Here is a 21,547-nt window from a genome sequence, read left to right as displayed (position 1 = left end):
AATAAATAGATCTAAAACAAATTAAAGAAGAGTAGACACACATATAGGCGAGTATCCATGATCAGATATTAAAGGGCCAGAGATGGATAGCATATCTATTATGTAAGAATGAAGTGTATAAACAGTTGTAGTCAGTGCCAAGTTGTGTTCATTTAGGATGAACTTTCCTGCCTCGCATGATATGTTGAAGAGTAAGTTACAAGGTTGTGTTTTATTATTGCTTTTTCCCCCTTCTCTGTGCATTTAGATCTCTTACGTCATCCAGGCCCAAGGAAAACAGCATATTATTCACTTGGAAAGAAACACGTAAGAAAGTTCATTTACTTTGCCCTTTTAATTATGTTTTCCCCTCAACAGTATATTGATTTCTTTTCTAGTTAGATGTTGCTTAGTGGAGCCTGAGCTGTGGCATCAGCAGATTCAGTTTTTGCTGACCCTGCTGCACAGTGGTAGGCCTGCAGCTGAAGTCCAGAGGATTTATGCTGGGACCAGCAGGCTGCAACTTCTGTAGAAATGTGCAGGAGCTTAATTCTTTTCAGGTTCACCTTTAGGGAGAGTGAAGTATGTAGGAGTGAGCGCATGTGTGCATCTGTGTGTGTATATATGTGTGAAGGGTGTGTATGTATGTGTGTATGAGTGTGTGTATGTATGTGTGTGTGTATATGAAGGATGTGTATGTAAGTGTGTATGAGAGTGTGTATGTGAAGGGTATGTGTGTGTGTATGTGAGTGTGTAAAGGGATAGGGTGTGTGTATGTAAAGGGGTAGGGTGTGTGTGAGTGTGTGTGTGTAAAGGGGTAAGGTGTGTGTGAGTGTGAGTGTGTATGTGAGTGTGTATGAAGGGTATGTGTATGTGAGAGTGTGGTGTGTGTGTGTGTGTGTTTGTGTGTCTGTTATAGCTGCAAGTGCCCCAATGGGGTCAGCTTCTGGAAAGACTCAATTCCATAAGCTCTTCTGAATACTGTTCCCAAAGGACCTCACAGAGACACAGCACACAGGGACAAAGAAAACTCAGGAGTCAGAGGTTCAAGCATTCCAGGGTCTTTTCTTGGTCACAAGGGATTTGCTACCACAAGGCTTCCTGTATTCAGGGTACCAGAGAGAATTTCACCAAGGGTTTCACTACAGTGGTCATGTAGCTAAAGTCCGTCAGAATGAGCAGTGGGCCTAGGGGAAGCCATGAGTCTGTCAAATCTCTGAACAGCACAGACAGTTGGTTTTGGGCATCCTCTGACTGTTTGGAACTTTATCAAGCACAGTGCACCCTGAACCCCTGGATTTCCACAAGCCTGGAGATCACCTCTGAGCTACTGTGAACACTGTGGAAGAACCTTGCTTTGCCCTGGTTACACAACTGTTCTCTTGGCATGAGGGGGGAAACATTTTCTTTAACAATTGACAGCAGCCATTTGTCTTCATAAGTAGGTTAAAGCAGTGAATATTTCTTGTTTACATAGTACTTGGTAGGAAAGAATAGAAAATACTTACTTTTCTTATACAAATATGACAGTGTCAAGCAGCCTGATTTGTTATTTTCTCGTGATTTATAGCAGAAAAAGTTAAGAATACTGTTGTTACCAGTGGACATTTTGTGCCAAGAGAGCAAGTTGCATCTTTACATCAGTCAGCTGGGGTTCAGGCTTGATTGAGTCTGTTGATTAGCTTTTCGGTTTATAGTAACTCTTTCTTCTAAAAAAAAAAAAAAAAAGGATCGTATAAAAACCTTTTTAAAACTTATTTCCTCTCCTCTCTTCTGGGAATAACTTCTTATGAGCTGTGCCCTAGGCTGTCGATACTTGGTACATCTAAATGGTTTGTTTTATTCCTCTTCCAGAGACCTTTTACCTAATGATTTTGTAGTTTATACCTACGACAAGGAAGGCTCCCTACTCTCTGACCATCCCAGCGTACAGGTAATTTATTTTCTTCTTGATACTTTGAGAATTTAAAGTGAACTATATAAAGTGTGTTCTTCTCAGATGCCCTGTTGCTCGCCCCATTGGACACCTTCCACATCCTTACAGGGAGCCTCTGGAGGAGGCTGAGCGTTACTGGGTAGCTCTCCTGCACTTAGTAGTTAGGATTTGTATTTAAAAGATGGGGTGGTGTGGTGAGGTGGTGACGTAGTCGGGTGGTGACGTAGTCGGGTGGTGGTGACGCTTTTTGAAGACTGAAGGTTTTACTGTTCTGATAAAATACTAGTATTTAAAAGCACACCTTCCTTTTGTTATTCATGTCCAGCAAAATCACATTTGTTTGTTGTTATGTATTCTGATGTTCTGATGTTTTTGCTGACATTCCTGAAGAAGTGTGGTCCTCTCTGTATCAGGGAACACAGTGCCCAGGGATAGAGCTGGGCTGGAGTCTCCCATTGGCAGCTGAACTTGGCCTTGCAGTGTCTTTTCTTGGAGCATAAACATTTCTAGCTTTGCTCAGGAGGAGGAGTGTTTTATAATCCCCTTGGCACTTACACATTGCACATTTTTTTTTTTTTTGCAGTAGTTTTTATGTAAAGTCTTCATTCCCATCGACTATATTATTTCACTTGAACTTTGTACTGCCTTGCTAGATGGAATCATGTGTGTCAGGAGAATTCTTCAAATGAACAGGATGCCAGTTCTTTAGTTTGCACTACACAAAAACATCAAGGAAGTGCTGACTTTACCCTGTCTATTTCTAGTCTGCTATCTGTTCCTTTATCTTAGTATATGAGCATTGTTTAATAGACAGCTCATGGAGAGATTACATTTACATTGTAGTATATACCAGATAAAAGAGAATCTTATTTTTCCAACCATCCAGAGATTTCTATGGTGAGAAGCCACAGACCACAGTTGATGCCGAGCGTTATTGTTCCCTCTTAGAGTCTTCTTCTCTCCATACAGACACTGTTAGGCTTGAATTCTGGCTCTGGTTCATTGTCTGGTGAAGTTGTATCAACCTGTTTGTGCTTCAGCATCTTCTCTCTAACCTGGAATTAGCATTTATAACTTCTCGGAGTTTCTAAGAAACTTTAATAAATTAATGCTTGAGTGTTTACAAGAGATAGTCCGGCAATTTATAAATAAATATAACTATTATTCATTACTGAGGTACTATCTGCTTAAAATCGCAAAAATAGATTTCAACTGTGTAGAAACTCCAATAATTTGAGTTTCATAGAATGGTAGTATTTTGGTAGATGTTTGAAAAACATCAGGTATGAATATGAGTATTTCAGTTATTTCTTGGTTATTGAACATTGTTCAGGTAAATGAAAGTGTGTCTGTAGGTTTGGAATACAAAGGAAAACTTTGATGTTCCCATTTCTTTGCATAGCTAGATTGTCCCTTATAGTACCATGCCACTGCCTGCAGTATGCTGTTAACTAGCATATGCATTCATAATCGTTAAATGTTTTCCTCTAGGATTCTACTTCCTAAGATTGAAGCAATTCATAAAGCTGTTTTCTGATTCCCACAAGGCCATTTTTTAAAATAATAATAATAAGAATTGGCTTGGGACTTCCTAGAAAACCTCACAGCTAGCTCTTATGCATGGATTCTCTAACTCCTCTGAGAACAGATTGCCCAAGGCTCCCCGGGCCCTGGGTAGCGTGGCGTGGTCTGTGGTCGGTTTGCTTTGCTGTGCTCGTGCATTTCCAGTTGTGTGCTTCGACATGGCACACACCAGGCATTTCTTTACGGTAGCCTTGTAGTCTGACTGCCACTTTTGTAAACACAAACTTGACTTGTTGTGTTTTTGAGAAGTAATGCTGGGGACGGGAGAATTTCTCTCCATTCTCTGGACGTTTGCTGGAATGATCTGACAGATTACTAAACAGATGCGGATTTATTAACACAAAAGGAGAAGGATGGCAGGCTGTTAGAAAATCAGTGTGGCCACAGCTATCCTACACAGCTAGCCTAACATGCTTTCAAGACTCACATTGGGGAGCAACATGGCAACATGGCATCTCCTAACTAACGTGAAGGAGAATCATACAGGCTTGGAGGACACGCTGCGACCTGGGACAAAGTCCACTTGGCCTTAGAACAGACGGTGGTTTGTTACTGTTCCTCTGTGGACTGAATAGAGAGCAAGGGATGGAACAACAGAAGTCTGCCTAAATGTGCTGACAGACTGCAGGTTTTCATCCCATGCATCTTTTCTGGGTAATGAAATGTTAGTAAGAGTGAAGGTATTGGGTCTTTCTTGGCAGATCTGGCCACACAGATAAGGTAACTGCAGCAGGGCTAAATTGAGTGCTGTGGAAATGCTTTATAAGTCAAGTTATTAAGCAAATGTCATCGACTAGGTAGATTGCATGGTCACCTGTTAGGACTGGCCAGCTCTGCTGCTATTCAGTGTGTCGTATGGGTGACATATTCCACCCAGAGTCCTGCTGCATAATTGTTAACAGGGGTCAGTAATTGGGTTAGGCTTTGGCTTCTGGGTTTTTCCTCTGGAAAGTCACTACTGAAAAAGGTCCTATTTTTACCTTTAAATTTACAGTTGTGTAAATCTCCACTCTCAGGTGTTTGTATGGAGTTCCAGGGTTTAGCATTTGCTTCCGATCTGCTGTTACTGTGAGGGTTGTCATGTGATCATGTTCGCTTGATCATGTGTGTATCGGGGTAGATTCAAGGATTCTTTCTCTCCATACATGTGAGACCGTTTGTAGACCTTCTGTCCTTTGTTGGATTTTCTACTCAGTATTTAAGACAGTGGTTCTCAGCCTTCCTAACGCTGCAACCCTTTAATACAGATCCTCATGTTGTGGTGAACCCCTCTCCCAACCATGAAGTTATTTCATTGTTGTAATAATGACATAATTGTAAATTTGCTATTGGTATGAATCGTAATCTAAATATCTGATATGCAGGATGTCTGATGGAGGACCCCTGTAAAGGGTTGTTTGAGCCCCAAAGGGGTGGTGACCCACAGGCTGAGAATGGCTGATTTTAGAGATATTTATATGTAAGGATAGTAACTCTTTGTTAGTGTAATTTACAAATATTTCTTTCTGGTCTTTGTCTTTGTTTTGTTTTGTTTTGTTTTTTTGAGGGCCTTATGTTTATGTTTAGGGTCCTGGAACTCAGCTCCTCTGGCCTCAGCCTCTTGAGGGATTACAGTGCTCTACTATCATACATGGTGCGTTTAGGTTTTGGGTGATAGGCAGGGAGGTCTTTTCTCTATCCATCCACCTAGGTTAGAGAGATACTTATTCACATTTTCTTGACCATTCACATGCTTTCAGTTTTCCCATTTTGATTTTTGATATATCTGGAATTTGTTCTTATATGATAGAATTTTACTCTTTTCCACGTGTCTGTTCAGTGAATAGCAGAACATTTTTAAAATTGTGTCTTTGCCCAGTGTGCTCTTATGTGCTAGTTGGTAAAGCCCTATATGTCCTTCGGTCTGTTGACAGACTTGCTTGTTGGCCCGGATGTCAGTGCCATCCTGTTTCCTCACTGGGCCTGATGTGCATCTTCATGTCTGGTAGGGTAGGGAATCCTATCTGTGACTTTCTAATACGGTGTTTTGGGTGTCTTACAGGTGGGAAAAATGTCATTGTGCTTAGGAGTTTTTCAGTTGTGGAGTGATATGACTTTTGCATTTTAGTTAGTTAATTTCTTGCCCCAAATTAAGGATAAAGGCACTTAGTCCTTATAAGATAGCTACATAATATGTTAGTGTAACTAACGTGCCTTTCGGAGAAGAGAGAAACTTACTTGATGCTGACAGCCATCCCCTCTGCAGAACGGCTCACTCCCAACGCATCCTTCTCAGTCTTCAACAAGGTCCTCACTCAGTGTCTGTTGACTTTTCCTGAGCCAATTGTGACTTAAAATGTTAACTGCTGTTTCTGGGCTGAAAGGTCACGGGGAGAGCTGTTTGTCGCTGGCATCCTGTATGTACTTACTCAGGTGATAGCAGATCATCTCCAGGTAGTCCGGAGCATGCCTTCGGTGGTGTTTTGTAGGTTATCAAAAGTCAGGATTGCAGTGTCTTGATGGTTTTGAGCAGTGCAGCAATATTTGAAGAGCGTGTGTGTTTCTCATTTAGAGCCATTGTCACTATCGAGGCTACGTGGAGGGAGTGCAGAATTCCGCGGTTGCTGTGAGCGCCTGCTTTGGACTCAGGTAAGAACTCTCCTATTTTCTCTCCCTGACTCCCTGCCCTTGCATCTCCTCTCTGTTCCAAGCTGAGTCATTTGGTGTTTAACAGAGTTGGATTTTCCTTTGATGTTGCTAAAGATCTTCCCAGCCATGCTTCAGATATTCTTGGGATATTTGTCTAGGAGAACCTAGTAATTGACCAATCATAATATCCAATGGGAGAAGTTAATTTTTTTTGAGACTACAAAAAATTTGCTGTTTGAAACAAAATATATTTTAAATTTCTATAGCACTTTGTAAATTTTCCTCCTGAATTATTTCATGTAGTTCTCACAGTGACATAAAAAGTCTTGCTATTGTCATATTCAGAAAAGCAGACAAGGGTTAGAGAAGTCCCATCCCATGCCAGTTGAAGTTCTAGTACTGTTGTTGTTGTTGTTGTGGAACCATCCTGGTTGCTCGATTGCACCATCTTGTTGAACGAATAGATACAACTTTTCATCCCAAATCAGCTATACTTGATGGCTCCCATGTCTTCATTTAAGAAACAACTCCTACATGGTTGTGATGTGCTAGGCAGCAGTCTGAAGTATTTTATGCATCTTAAATAATTTAATGAGAACAGTTCTGGGTAGATTGTGCATGGAGGCAAAGGATAAATGACCTGCTGAGAGTCTCTGTAGAAAACGCACTCTGGGCTCAGATGCCGGTGCCAGATCCAGGCTTCCCTCTCAGCTGCTCTGTAGCCTCCTGTCAGAGCTAAGTACTCGGAGGGTCAAAAGTTGACATTTATGTTCGCTGGACTCTGCCCTGGCCTATAGCTTCCTTCTGTGTGTTAGAAACTAGGACCTACATTCGGTGTCTGATTCTTGTTCTCTGTTTCCTCTTCCTTAACACTGGTCTATGTCACCCAACGTTTAGAGGCTTGCTGCATTTGGAGAATGCCAGTTTTGGAATTGAACCTCTGCACAACAGCTCACACTTTGAGCACATATTTTACCCCATGGATGGCGTCCACCAGGAGCCTCTGAGATGTGGAGTCTCTAACAGGGACACAGAGAAGGAAGCCACACAGGGGGATGAGGAGGAGCATCCCAGTGTCACTCAGCTGCTGCGCGTAAGGAGCAATAGCACTCTTCTGGGCTCAGGCTGTTTTTAAGAAATCACCCTAAAACGGTGATTGCTGTCTTTCTCCAGCTCCATCCATGGTGATTGGAACCAGGGTATGAAAAGATGAGCAATGTGTAGCTCTGGTGACTGAGAGGAGGGCAGTCTGAAATTTTTTTTAAAAAAAGATTTGTATATATATATATATATATATATATATATATATATATGTATATATATATATATATATATAAATACACATACACACACACACATATATATATATGTGTGTGTGTATATATACATATACACACTGCAGCTGTCTTCAGAAACACCAGAAGAGAACACCAGATCCCATTACAGATGGTTGGGAGCCACCATGTGGTAGCTGGAAATTGAACTTGGCCTCTAGAAGAGCAGTCATGTTGAGGCATCTCTCCAGCCCGGGCAGTCTGAATTTTAAATCTTAGGCAGTAATCCTATTAGGTGTTTCTGTGTAGTCATTACACTCTGGCTTGGAGCAGGGGAGGTTTTACTCCGATACCTCAGGCTCTAGGGTAGACCAGAAAGAGGCAGGGAGGACGGGAGGGAGGGAGGGAGGGAGAGAGGGGAGAGGGACAGAGAGATGGAGACAAAGATATGGACAGTGACAGAGACAGGGAAGGGAGGGAGGGAGGGAGGCAGCTACTGAATTGAAGATAATTATTACCTCGATACCTCAGTGTCCCCAAGGACACTCAGGCCCCTGTTCTGGAGGCTTCTTTACAGGTGGCCTGGCTGCTCGGGATGTAGGCTTGTTATGGTTCCCTGGGCCAGCTTAACTCAGCTATAGGGTTCTCCTTCACTGTGGGTGATGGGTGACATGGCATCACATGTTGGATGCAGCAGGGTTTTTTGTTTGTTTGTTTGTTTGTTTTGAGATTAAGAGGCCTTGCCCATGGTGCTGGCATAAGGCATATTTTAAATCAGCTGACACTTGACCATTCATCACCTTTTCTTCCCCAAACTCGTTAACAGTTGGAAAGCTGTTAGGTGTTTGCTAAATCTCTTTGTATGAATGTCTGTAAAAGGTCGGAAGGAAGCCATGTTTGTATACTGGTGACCCTGTTCCACCTTGTCCTCTCAGGATTCAGGAGATGTCTTTCTTTGTGTATTATCATGGTAGTCACATTTCCATTAAAATCTTTATGTGTATGTTAATTTTATGTTTATTTTAATTAAAAATAAAACAAGCCAGCAATACTGCTGCTTTAAGGACTTAGACAACCCATTTTATCTTTAGAGCTTTTAAAATAGCAACTAATTGACAGAGGTATGCTAAGTGAAATGATCTATACTGTTTATAGATGTGAAATCACATGCCTAGCTCTTAGGTCTGACCATTATTCATACAGAACATGTCTGGTCCCATAACAATTTCTGCTTTATGGTGCTTGTGTTTTAACAGAGAAGAAGAGCTGTTCTACCACAGACCCGCTATGTGGAGCTGTTCATTGTTGTAGACAAGGAAAGGGTAGGAATCACTGACTTCTTTTCCCTTTTGCATGAAAAAGCAGTTGAGAAGTAACTTAGGAAGGAAATACCAAACACAATAGTTATTTCAACTAAAATTGTGCATTAATTAATTAGTCAATTAATTTATCTACAGGGTCTTGCAATGTCTTGAGCTCCTAATCTTCCTGCCCCAGTCTCCCTAGTGCTGGAATTATGTGTGTGCATTCATGGCCCCTTAGCTTTGTCTGTAAACCTAAAGGGGACAGAGCTCCCTGCTCTTTGTGGTGACTGTCTAATGCTGGATTTGTCACATAGCCACTTAGGGTCTTGAGAGCTTTTCAGATCACTTAACAGGCTGCAGCTGCAAACCAGGACAATTGGCTGCTGCCTCCTGAGGTAGCTTTGCTTTGTGCTCTTCAGAGCACATCTTCCTCACCCTAAGAGGTGGGGTCGGGGAGCTAGCATGCGTTAGAAGCACTTAGTGTTTCCAGGGGACAGGAGAGCAACAGCACGCTCTGTATTTGTCCTTAAAGACCAAGCTACTGCTTCACTTAGAGATACTGCATCTTCAGCTGCTACAGGATCATCGGTTTCTGATGTGGTTCCTAAATAATTGAACATATAGATAATTGAAAATGTCCTGGGCAGCTTTAACTTTTATGTTTGTATGAAAAACTATTTATAGGAACTCTTTGATTGGCAGGTCTTTTCTTGTAAGCCGTAGAGAACATTTTGAAGATTGTTTTTCCTGGTTTTAAAAGTCCCTTACTGTGTGTAGGTTGATAAGAGCCCTGGTTAGTCAGAGGCACACATACACTTGGTGTGTTAGGATCCCGATGGTAGAAGGGAGAACAAGGGAAGGAGAGCCAGCATGAACCTGCTCCAGCTGTGGTTGCAAAGTTCTGTAGAATGTCTTGGACAAGTGGCAAAAATAGAGATTAAAGTGTTTTTCTCTATCATTCTCTCCAGATAGACTGGTTATATTCATATATGAAATGGTTCAGAATAAAAGTGGCCCCATTTTCATCAAGCTCTGTTAAATGCAGGATCTTGCTGAACAGATGCAACCACAGATTCTGTTGTTAAGACATTGTCACGGAGTGAAGTCACAAACTCTGTAAGACTTTTTTTTTTGTTAGCAAGTAGGTTAAGATAACATTAAAATAGACATGCTAATTTAGCCAGATATAAAAATATAGGCTGCATAAAATATTTTGTTTAACATGGTAAAATTTCTCTCTTTATATATCTCTTTTTCTAACCACATACAAATTTTGAACTAGTGAGCCTGAACTAATCTCTCATTCTTATTTTCGAGTAGGGTCTAGAAACAGTTTATTGTTGATATCATTAGCCTAAGAGATAAAAGAGTAGGAAATTTATTAGTTTTTCATTCTTTTATCTAAGCTTTTTGTTTAAGATTATACCTTTGTGAAAATTTGAGAATACTTTGCATTAAAATCAGTAAAAATAGCATTGAGAAGAAAATTTATTCTAAAGTTACTAAATGTGTCCCTTAGTGTGTTAATTACTTGCTGTTGCGGGTCAAAGCACCCAGGCTAAGGCACCCTACAGAAGGAATATATTTTGGCTTATAGTTCCTGAGGGTTAGACCCATAATGGTGGGGACAGCATGGCAGCAGGTGGCAGGCATGGTGGCTGAAGCTTATAGCCGAGACCTCACATCTCTATTGGGAACTCAAAGCAGAGAGAGCAAACTGGAAATGGGGGGAGGATTTTACTTACAGAGACCACCTCACCTCCAGTGACATACCTCCTCCAGCAAGTCTCCACTTCCTAACCTCCCCAAATAGCCCCAGTGCCTGGGGACCAAGTGCTCCAATGCCTGAGACTATGGGAGACATTCCTCGTTCAGACTGCCATGCTGGGATCGGCTCATTTGAAATGCTGCTCTTTTGGTTACGAGGAGATCCTTGGGATTTGCTCTTCAGTGTAGGCATTGCAGGCGGCTCTACTGCGTCGTTGCTTACGATCATGCTTTCGCTCCTTCGTCTTTTCAGTATGACATGATGGGACGGAACCAGACTGCTGTGAGAGAAGAGATGATTCGCTTAGCAAATTACCTGGATAGCGTGAGTACTATTTCTCTTCTCTGCTTGCCCTCACACAGTCTCAGAGCAGAATTCAAAATGTGTCATTTCTGAGCTCTGTCAGATGTATAAATGTCTGTTCTGTAAGTTCAAGTAATGTTTGAAAATAAATCAGAAATGTAGATAAGAGGAGATACAAGGTATTTCATGTCAGTCAGTGTCTACTGTATCTTCAGACTATGTCGGGGAAGGCGCACTGATGGTTATGTATGCGCCTTTGCTTTCCTCAATTGAAGGACTGGTGTTTGAAAGGACTCCTCCTCCTCTTCCTCTTCCTCCTCTGCTGCCGCTGCTGCTGCTGTGTGTGTGATATAGAGAGAGACAGAAATAGAGAGACAGAGACATAGACACAGACTATGAAAAAGGAAAGCCTTGTCATACAATTTACTCAAAGCTTTTCACTTCCTCTGTTTGTCAGACTTTACAGTGGGAATAAGACAGAGTTTGAATCTTAGTTCTCTGTCCTTAATGGGTGAAGGATAGATTTTTCATTCTGGGGGAGGGAATCCTGTTTTTAATTTTATTGGCTATATTCCTTCATAAATATTTAAAGTATTTTTCTTCACTGGATATGGTGACACACATCTGTAATCTCAGGACTCTAGTGACTGATGGGTTCAAGGTCATCCTTAGCAACACAGAAAATTCAAGGCCAGCTTACACCTGAGGCCTCTCATAGCCAACTCTCCAGTTCGTCTCACATTCTTAATATAATTCATGTATTCATCTTATTTCTGTTTCCTCCCCAGATGTACATCATGTTAAACATTCGAATTGTGCTGGTTGGACTAGAAATTTGGACAGACAGAAATCCTATCAATATAATTGGAGGAGCTGGAGATGTGCTGGGCAACTTTGTTCAGTGGCGGGAAAAGTTCCTTATAACTCGTCGGAGACATGACAGTGCACAGTTGGTTTTGTAAGTGGCTTTAAGGAAATGTTATGAATGCAGTGACCAGAACAATGACCTCTGCTACTTTAGTTGCCGTGTTACATTCTTTTAGAGGCAGATGCATGTGTGTCTGACTTCTCCTTGCCTTTACCCCAGGTCTTTCTCCTTTTCTCATCTTGTTACAGCATATTTTATTATTATTTTTTGTGAAAGATTATATGAAAGGAAAAATATTTGATTTCTTGCTGAAGACATTTTCACAGAATTAGCATAGAATTTAAAGATCATCTCACCTTGAGCTCTGATTATCCTAACTCACATCTGAGGGTTTTGTCCCCCTAGTGTTTTATATCTGTTTTAGACAGATTGGCTAGGTATGAAATTCCGGGCACAGTTGTTTTCTCTTTACAAATTTGAAGGTAATCCTTTGTGAAAATATTTATTGTGTTGCTGTTTTTCTTGATTAACAGTTGTTGAATAAATACATACAATACATTTTAAGAAATGCTTTTAACCCAGAAGATCACTACCAAGGAACAACCCAAACATGGCTTGTGTATGCAAAGGCATCATCATTTTTATGAAAATATTTTAAAGATTATGTTTGTAATGCTAACCTCATGCTCTCAAAATGTCATTTATTTTTGTCATTTCTCTTCTACTTTCTGTAGGTTTTGCCAATATGGTTATGATTACTGTAGAAACAGGACTAATATGTTTCTTTTTCCTCAACTACATCTTATAACTTCACATTTTCATTTAGGAAGAAAGGCTTTGGTGGAACTGCAGGAATGGCGTTTGTAGGAACAGTATGTTCAAGGAGCCACGCAGGTGGGATCAATGTGGTATGTTGTTCTTTAAGTACAGTTTTGGGTAGAGGCGTTAGGACAGTGCACAGCATCTACTGACTCAATGCTCCTCCTCCAGATCCTTACAGCAGCAGTTGTACACTTTGAAGGACACAGTAATAGTAGCATATGTGTTCTTTTCCCTAGAGACTAGGTCAAATTTTTAATATTTATTACATGTTATTATCTATTCTAGTTTTCTTCTATGTTGCTGTGATAACACCATGACCAAAAGCAGCTCAGAGGAGGAAAGGGTTTATTTATATGGCTTACACTTCAGGTCCATCACTAAGGGAAGTTAGGGCTCAGACTCAGAGCAGCAGAAACTCCACAGGATTGATGTGCGCCGACTCTCTGGCTCATGCTCAGGTACCTTTCTTACATAGCCAGGACCCCATGCCTGGAACTACCCACAGTACAAGGCTGGCCCTGTAGATCCATTGACAAGCAAGGAATGCCTCATAGACATGTACAAGGCTGGCCCTTGTAGATCCATTGCCAAGCAAGAAATGCCTCATAGACATGTGCACTCCCAACAGTTCTTCAGTGAAGGTGTGTTGGAATGACCACGGAATTAACCGGGATACTATCTTTTTATGAATGACAAAACAGGTTCCATTTTAAATAAATCAGTTTGCTTTGTCATAAGCTACAGGGAATGGTCTGTTGATGCCTGATTATCAGCACATGAGTCACTCTGGATTCTTGTCAGAGTGTGTGCATGTAGGGCTGGCACTGGACACAGACCGACATAGAGTTGCCATTGTAGTAGACAGATTGCCTTTTGACAAAAAGTGAGTTCCAGGACAGCCAGGGCTATACAGAGTGACGAGAGAAAAAAAAAAAAAAAAAAAAAAAAAAAAAAAAAAAGACAAAAAAAAAATCTGACACAGAAAACACTGTCTAACTGCACCTTCCTGTGTTTGTACAGTTTGGGCAAATCACTGTGGAAACATTTGCATCCATTGTCGCTCATGAATTGGGGCATAACCTTGGAATGAATCATGATGATGGGAGAGAGTGTTTCTGTGGAGCAAAGAGCTGTATCATGAATTCAGGAGCATCGTGAGTAATGGAGCCCCTTCTGTCTGTTAGTATGATTGTGTTGATCTCTCTCTGTGTGTGTGTGTGTGTGTGAGAGAGAGAGAGAGAGAGAGAGAGAGAGAGAGAGACACTGTTTTGTCTGTCTGTCAGTCTGTGTAGGGCATATTACATGTGTGCAGGTTCTCAGGAAAACAGAGGAAGGCATCAGGTACCCTGGAGCTGGAGTTTCAGGCAGCTGTGAGCTGTGCAGTGTGGGTGCTGGAGACTGAACCTGGGCCCTCTGGAAGAAGAGCAAGTGCTACAAACTGTCCCCCACCTCTCCAGCCCCAGATCAGTGTTTCATAAGTCTGGGGTACTGATGTGTTTTCAAAACAGGAAACCTTGTTTGTTGTTCTCTGAAATAGACCTGTGAGAGATCCACTTCTTAAATTTTTAGTCATATCAGAGAGCCTTACAGGTGCAATTTATTAACTACACTCTTCTGCAATGCAGTCAACAGACCAAACGGATATGAGAACACAAACAAACTTCTTGCTGGGTTCAGTGCTGTTTGGGTTAGACTGAAGGACTCCCAGAACAGTGCCTGATGAACACTTGCTTACAGTAGCCATTCTCCTGGATCTGCTGCCTAGTGCTGGGACCTTGAGCATGTCCTTTGCATATAGCCAGACCGTCTTGGTGTTGAAGTACCCCTGCCAGCACAGTTCTCTCCTAGCTTCATGCCATCATTTCCTCCTCTTAAAAAAATACATGGAATCCATTAGTGCTGCCTGTTTGTGCATGGGTATGGTGCCATCCAGTCTCTGGAGCATGGGCCACCTACGGATTGCTGCACCCTAGAAGAAAATGCCCATCCCCCGGCCCCCAGCAGCCATTGCATGTCAATAGCTCCTGAGCTAGGAGGGTGTAGGCCTGGAGAGTTCTTCCCATTTTCATTCTGGAATTTTTACTGTCTCTGTGTGTGTGTGCATGTAATGCAGCTGTTGTTAGTTTGTAAGAGCGATAGCCATGTCATATCCGGAAGACAGTGTTTCACAGTACTCTCCCTCTGCCTCTCAGGTTGTTTCCTCCCTCGAGTCTACTGTGTTTTTTCAGCCTCAGGCTAAGAGTAGGGATGATACATTGTTGCAGTTAGGGTGTGTATCATGATCGCCTTTTCTCAGCACGTTGACCAATTATAACTTTGTATTCAAGGCTACCTTCTACAAAAAGAAGAGTCGTATGACGAGATTGAGGGCAGCACAAATCTGTGTGAAGCCACTTGCCCTGTGACCTCAGAACCTTCCCATAAGTAGCCTTTTGACCAGGTTTATAGTGTTAGGCATGTATCCCTTTCTTTACAGCAAGACAGTAAGTCTCACACCTGACTCCTGTAACACTCCTGCCACTGTTGTACTGGTGGGCACATCTTGACTGGCAGGTGGCTTATTGTAGTGTGTAGAGTCCAGGGCTGAAGAAGTCCCTTAGGACTGTTTGTCTGCCTGTCCCTCCCAGAGCACCTTCCACCACTATGAAGGTTTTCCACTGGGAGGAAGGTTTTAGGCCAGTTGCAGCTTGGTTTCTCTGTGTCCCTCAACCAAAAGTGTATGACGTCTTCAGAACTAGGTTCTGGTGGGCATCCAAGAGAAATGGCAATAGCCTGTCTGGTTTTGGAGCCTCTTGGACCTTTCTGACCAATTACTTGTAGGTGGTGTCTGGCACTGAGATTTCCATTTGATAACCTGTGTTCTCTGGGAATAGCTTGATCACCACTGCATTCAAACATATACCTCCTCTTTCTCAATATAATTTAAAATTAGCTTATAAAAGAGTGGGTTTCCACCAGCGTTTCCTGCATCCTTATCTGGTTCACATACTCCTCATTCCCTCCTCTCTGCTACTTAAGCCTTTGTTTCTCAGTATATCCACCCCCTCTATCTCACGCATTCTTCTATCTTCTTCACTAAGACGTCTCTCCTCCCTTTCTCAGGGGTGTACTTTAAATTTCTTACCTTTATAGACACTCCAAGTTAAACACACAAATCTAACTTCAAAGTTGGGATCTACGTACGAGAGAGAAAGTGATGTCTGTCTTTCTGAGCCTGGAATACCTTACTTGACATACTGTCTAGTGCTGTCAATTCTTCTGTAAATGCCATGGTTTTATTCTCTTCAGCACTGAATTTCATTGTTTATGTGTACCTTGTTTTCTTGATCTGTTCAGAACGTTCAGGGGTGCCATGTCCTTGCTGTTGTGAATGAAGTGGCAGTACTTCTATTTTCAGTGTTTGACCCTTCCCCCAGTGACTGATTTCCGTAGTACCTGTACCAGTTTTCTCTCCTTGCAACAGTATATGAGCAGTGGAAGAGGCTTATAGTACCAGGCAGGCTTTCTTTCCACTTGGCTAAGCCAAGTCCAGTTAGGTAGCTCTTGGTTACCACTAAAATAGAATGATAGTAGTGTACCTTCAGGGATATCTTTGGTGTTGGCCATTGTTGTGAGTCATACCCATCACACCTGGGTGGGACTGCTGATTGAATGCTGAACCTGAACCACTGAAACTGCTAGAAGAAAACACGGGACGGGCAGCATCCTGTGAGGTACAGGTGTAGCATCCTGTGAGTACAGGTGTAGCATCCTGTGAGTAAAGGTGCAGGACAGACAGCATCCTGTGAGTACAGGTGCAGGACAGACAGCATCCTGTGAGGTACAGGTGTGGGACAGACAGCATCTTGTGAGTACAGGTGTAGAATCCTGTGAGTAAAGGTGCAGGACAGACAGCATCCTGTGAGTACAGGTGCAGGACAGACAGCATCCTTTGAGAACAGGTGCAGGAAAGACAGCATCCTGTGAGTACAGGTGCAGGACAGACAGCATCCTGTGAGGTACAGGTGCAGGACAGACAGCATCCTGTGAGTACAGATGCAGGACTGACAGCATCCTGTGAGGTACAGGTGTGAGACAGGCAGTATCCTTGTCCTCTGAGCAGGTGGGACTCCTCTTGGGGATCCCTCCACCCTTGCATTTCAAGTCTCTTTGAGGCTAGGCACTTCCTCTCCCACTGGGGCCAGTCAAGGTAGCCCAACTAGAAGAACATATTCCATGAAAGGCAACAGCTTTTGGGACAGCCCCCGTTCTAGTTGTTTGGGACCCACACGAAGTCCAAGCTGCACATCTGCTACATATGTGAGGGAGGCCTAGGTCTAGCCTGTGTTCATTCTTTGGTTGGTGGTTCAGACTCTGAGAGCCTTACGGGTCCAGGTTAGTTGACTTTTTTGGTCTTCCTGTGGAGTTCCTATCTCTGTCAGGGCTGGCGATCCTTCCTCCTATTCTTCCAAGCTCCATCCACTGTTTGGCTGTGGGTGTCTGTATCTGTCTGAGTCAGCTGCTGGGTGGAGCCTCTCAGAGGACAACTTGTTCCTTCTGCAAGCATAACAGAGTATCATTAAGGGATCTGTTAGGGATTTGTGCTTGCCCATGGGATAGGTCTCACGTTGGGTCTGTTATTGGTCGGCCATTCCCTCAGTCTCTGCTACATCCCCCGTGCCTGGATTTCTTAGAGATAAGATAAATCTTGGGTTGAAAGTTTGGTGAGTGAATTGATGTATCTGTTACTGCTCAGGAGTTCCTGCCTAGCTACAGGAGGCTGACCTCTTCAGGTTCCATATTCCCAATGTAGTGAGTCACACTAAGATCACCCTAAGCAGCCTGCTATCCCAGGGGGGCCTCCATTTTCTTGCTGCCTTTCCCCCTCCCCCCACCATCAGACCTGAGACTCCTGAACCGTACAGTTAGCCCATCTTCCCTGCTGGCTGAGTGCCCTCTGGGCCAAGCCAAGCTGCCCTGAGCAGCCTGCTATCCCAGGGGACCTCCATTCTCTCACCACCTTTACTCCAACCCCATCAGATTCCTGAACCATACTAGATTCAGTTTCTCTCTGCTGTATATAATTCTGTTTTCCCGGCACCATGTGTTGAAGATGCTATGTTTTCTCCAATGTGTATTTTTTGGCAACTCTGTCAAAAATCAGATGACCTTATTGTGTGTGTAGACTAGAGCACCCTGTGTCTGGGCCCTCTATTCTGTCCCATTAATCTCCATTCTGCTTTTGTGTCGGCACCGTGCTGTCCTTACTCCTGTGGCTCTGCAATGTGACTTGAAGCCACGCATGTTGATTCCTCTACAGGTATTTTGTTTGTGAAGGATTGCTTTGACTAGCTGGCATTCTCTGTGCTTTCATATGATCTCTAGGATTGACTTTTCTGTTTCTGTCACTGGAGCTTTGATTGGGATTGCATTGACTCTCCAGCTTGACTTTGGAAGGCTGTTTCCCAGCATGGTTCTTAGGACCCATGCACGGGCGGGCTTTCCATCTTACAGTGGCTTCAATTCCTTTCTTCAGTATTTTAAAGTTTTCACTATACACAACTTTCACATCATTGGTTAGGGTTATTGTAATGTAATGTATTTTATTTTATTTTTGAGGCTGTTGTTAATGACATCATTTTGTTTCTCTCGGTATGGTTGTTACTGGTATGTAGGAATGCTGCTGATTTTTGTATACTTATTTTGTATCCTGTCACTGATTTTTTTTTTTTTTTGTGCCTTGCTCTAGGGTCACATTTTCAAACATTGTTTATGAGAAAAAGGGGGTTCAACTGCTGAATAGGAAGCCTCTTTAGATAGTCTTTGCTATGGGGTGGGCACTGCAGGTTGTAATTGGGGACTTGTGTGTAGGGTAAACATACGCTGGCACAGCTACTATGGTTGTCTGGTGAATACATTCTCCTGACAGCGTTATCCCATGGTCTGGGTGGAAGCCACAGTCAGTGAGAGCAAGGGAGCAGTTACAAGCCTGTTTACTTGATGGCTAGTTGTTTCATACCTGGTTATCCCCATGGACATCTCCACGTTTGCTGCTGCTAACTTTCCTCTTTAACTCAGCCAACTTTGACTTCTCTTTCATTCTCACGTGCTTCCTTGAAATCATCGACCCCTCTTCCTGATCCCAAGGATGCCATTCTGACCTAGCATCTGTGGACTGGATTCTGGGAGAGCTCTGTTTCAGTCTTCCTGTTTAGCTAGCAGCAGTGCTGAGCCTGCTGATGTGAGTCAAAGGGCGTGTGTTGTTTGCTCTCAAGCTTAGTCACAGTAACTGTGTTTCATTCAAGAGCCATAGTTCGTCGTGGTCTCTTCCATCTTTGCTCAGTTTCTCATTCATTTTCTTACTCACTACTTCCCTGAAGGGCCACTGGCTTCCTTATCGATCCTAGGGCATGCCTCCTGTGCCTCAGAGTATTTGTTCATGGTTTTCTTTCTGTCTGTGATGGTCTATCTCCAGATTTCCAGTTTTGACTGACGTGTCATGATGTGTGAAGTCTTTGGATTGGCCAGCCTCCCATAATTCTTTGCTTCCATTTTCTCCAGACTGTCACCACCTTCTCTCATTCCAACTAAATTATCCACCAAAGTTTGCAGTCTGCTACATTCCCTCGTGTGACTTTCACAGGAATGGTTTCTGCCGTGTTCATGGTTCTGTCCCTTGAGCTGAGGAGAGTTCTGATGCACACAGATCTCCAGCATGTCCTGGCGTATGAGCGCACGCTTAGTAGGCTCAGCGGCTCCCACAGAGCTTCTAGAGCAGCGAGGAAACTGCAGAATGGGCTCTATTGCCCAGAACCTGTGGGGGAATTGTTCTTCCCTCAAGTCAGTTTCACCTTGGCATTACTTTTTAATTATATGTCTTTGTATACACATGCCTATCATACATACATATTATCAGTTATAGATATATGCACATAGTGGAGAAATAATACATGGTATATATGCATATATTATATGATACATAGATGCATATTATAAATAACATAGGTATGCTATGTACCTTATATCTATATACATATGTATGTATATATATATATATACACATATATATATGTAATTTAAAATCTGTAATGTGACTGGGTGGGGTTGGCATATGGCTTTAATTCAGCACTCAGGAGGTAGAGGTAGGTAGATCTTTGGGTCTGAGGACAATCAGGGCTACACAATAAGACTTTGTATTAAAAAAAAAGTAAAATTGATATTTACTGTTTTTGAGACAGTCTTTCTTTGTAGCCTAGGGTAGCCTCAGTTTCTCTCTCTTGCTCAGTTTCCTGAATGCTGAGATGGTGCACACTATACATACGGGGTGAAATTATGTTACTGTTGTCAGGCAGATTAACATATCCATTGTCCCACNNNNTTNNCNNNGNTTTCTTTGTTGTTTTTTTTTTCCTTCTTTCTTCGAGACAGGGTTTCTCTGTATAGCCCTGGCTGTCCTGGAACTCACTTTGTAGACCAGGCTGGCCTCGAACTCAGAAATCTGCCTGCCTCTGCCTCCCGAGTGCTGGGATTAAACGCTCGGCTCTTTTTGTGTCAGAAGAACCTAGAAACTATTCCAGTACCAAAATCCCATGTTTTCCAAGGTAGTGATGTCGGTGCTCATGTCGTGCATGGCCCCTGCACTGGCCAATCCTGCACGTCTGATGGCATCATCCTTTCACCTCTACCTCCCCATTTACTCCCCTCCAGCTGTCTTAGTTTCTACTCTTTGTTCATCTTTTTCTTTTCTTTTACAATTTCACATATGATTGAGGGTGTGTGATATTTTTCTCTTTTGTGTCTACCTCATTCTACTAATATAAAACCCTCTAGACTCATTCATCTTGTGGCAGATAGTGTGGGTCTCCTTTTCTGAGGCAGAAGAATATATGTGCACATACATGTATATGCGTGCACAAGCACACATGGCAGTAGAAGCACACACATGTGTAATGGGATGCATGCATGCATACTGTAGTACATTTACCTGTTTGTCCATTCACGAGCACTCAGGCTATTTCCAGGTCTTGGCTTCAGTGACTAACCCCGAACAAGAGAATCCAGATGTCTTTATGATGGTGAGCTCATTCCTCTCAGGTTTGCAGCAGAGGATGGACTTCTGGCATCTCTGTTAGTTTCCTTAGGAATACCTTGCTGTTTTCTGCTGGCTTTGCTTTTTTCACAGCCTTACCTGGACTTTTCTTTTAGGGTTTTGTAACAGCCACTGGAACAGGGCTAAGGGATGGATGGTCTGTGGTTTGCATAGCATTTCCTTGGTGAATTTCCTCTTCATGTAAGCTCTTGGGCATTTATTGTCTCCATCTGAAAATGTGCATTCATGGCCATTTTCTCATTTCTGAGGTATTTTCTAATATTGACTTTTCCTTATACATTTAGTTACTAACCCATTCTCAGATATATGGTTTGCAAATATTTCCTAAGAAGGAACTCTTCCCACATACTAAAGAATAAAATTGGATCTTTACGTTTTGTGCACATGATGCCAAAATGGATTAAAGACCTAGGCACACAAGACATAAAATGGGGAAATTTCTTAATATTGGCCTTAGCAATGATATTATACCCAGAGCTTAGGTTACCAGATAGAGAGATTGGTAGATAGACAGGTAGATGACTATCCCAGATAAAATTTTAACAAAATGTGGGTTTGTCAACAATTCCTGGCTTAGACATACATTTCCTACAGATTTTCAAAAGTAAAAATAATCAACAGGACTCCCTGGTAACATGTAGTTATTGCGTGTGTGGGTTGGGTGCACGGAAGAGTCCTCCTGTGAGCTCAGATGCTCCTCACATGTCCTGTCTGCTCCTCATGTGTTCCTCACACAGGAACAAAATGGGGTTGGTTTGAATGCTTTAATAATAAACCCAGAGTCACCAGTATTGGGACAGTGTCACAGTAAGGAAAGAAACCAAAACATCTCTCCTGGATGCCTTTCTACTCAGTGAGCTCAGATCTGGATTCTCTATTTCACGGTGTCTTCTGACATCCCTGACCATCTGTAGATTGTACAAATTTAAATCTGTGTCTACATGAATGCTGTCTTGTGAACATGTCCTTGTCTCTGTCCTCCTGGGTCTGTC

The 21,547-nt window shown here is 42.5% G+C and overlaps 1 protein-coding gene across 1 annotated transcript in view; it reads left to right on the top strand.

The window, feature by feature from the left end:
* Window positions 1–21,547, top strand: part of Adam9 (ADAM metallopeptidase domain 9) — a 63,848-nt gene that overhangs the window by 11,613 nt on the left and 30,688 nt on the right. Inside the window, exons 3-11 of the mRNA XM_021170458.1 lie at window positions 248–306; window positions 1,834–1,912; window positions 6,051–6,127; window positions 7,025–7,220; window positions 8,658–8,723; window positions 10,726–10,797; window positions 11,565–11,734; window positions 12,471–12,552; window positions 13,487–13,620. Coding sequence (XP_021026117.1) covers window positions 248–306; window positions 1,834–1,912; window positions 6,051–6,127; window positions 7,025–7,220; window positions 8,658–8,723; window positions 10,726–10,797; window positions 11,565–11,734; window positions 12,471–12,552; window positions 13,487–13,620 — 935 coding nt within the window. The remainder of the gene's footprint in view (window positions 1–247; window positions 307–1,833; window positions 1,913–6,050; window positions 6,128–7,024; window positions 7,221–8,657; window positions 8,724–10,725; window positions 10,798–11,564; window positions 11,735–12,470; window positions 12,553–13,486; window positions 13,621–21,547) is intronic.

Source organism: Mus caroli, chromosome 8, assembly GCF_900094665.2.
Source record: "Mus caroli chromosome 8, CAROLI_EIJ_v1.1, whole genome shotgun sequence".
In the NCBI taxonomy this organism is placed as follows: Eukaryota; Metazoa; Chordata; class Mammalia; order Rodentia; family Muridae; genus Mus; species Mus caroli.
The sequence above is the reverse complement of the archived record's forward strand: the minus strand, read 5'-3'. Positions and strand labels throughout refer to the sequence as shown.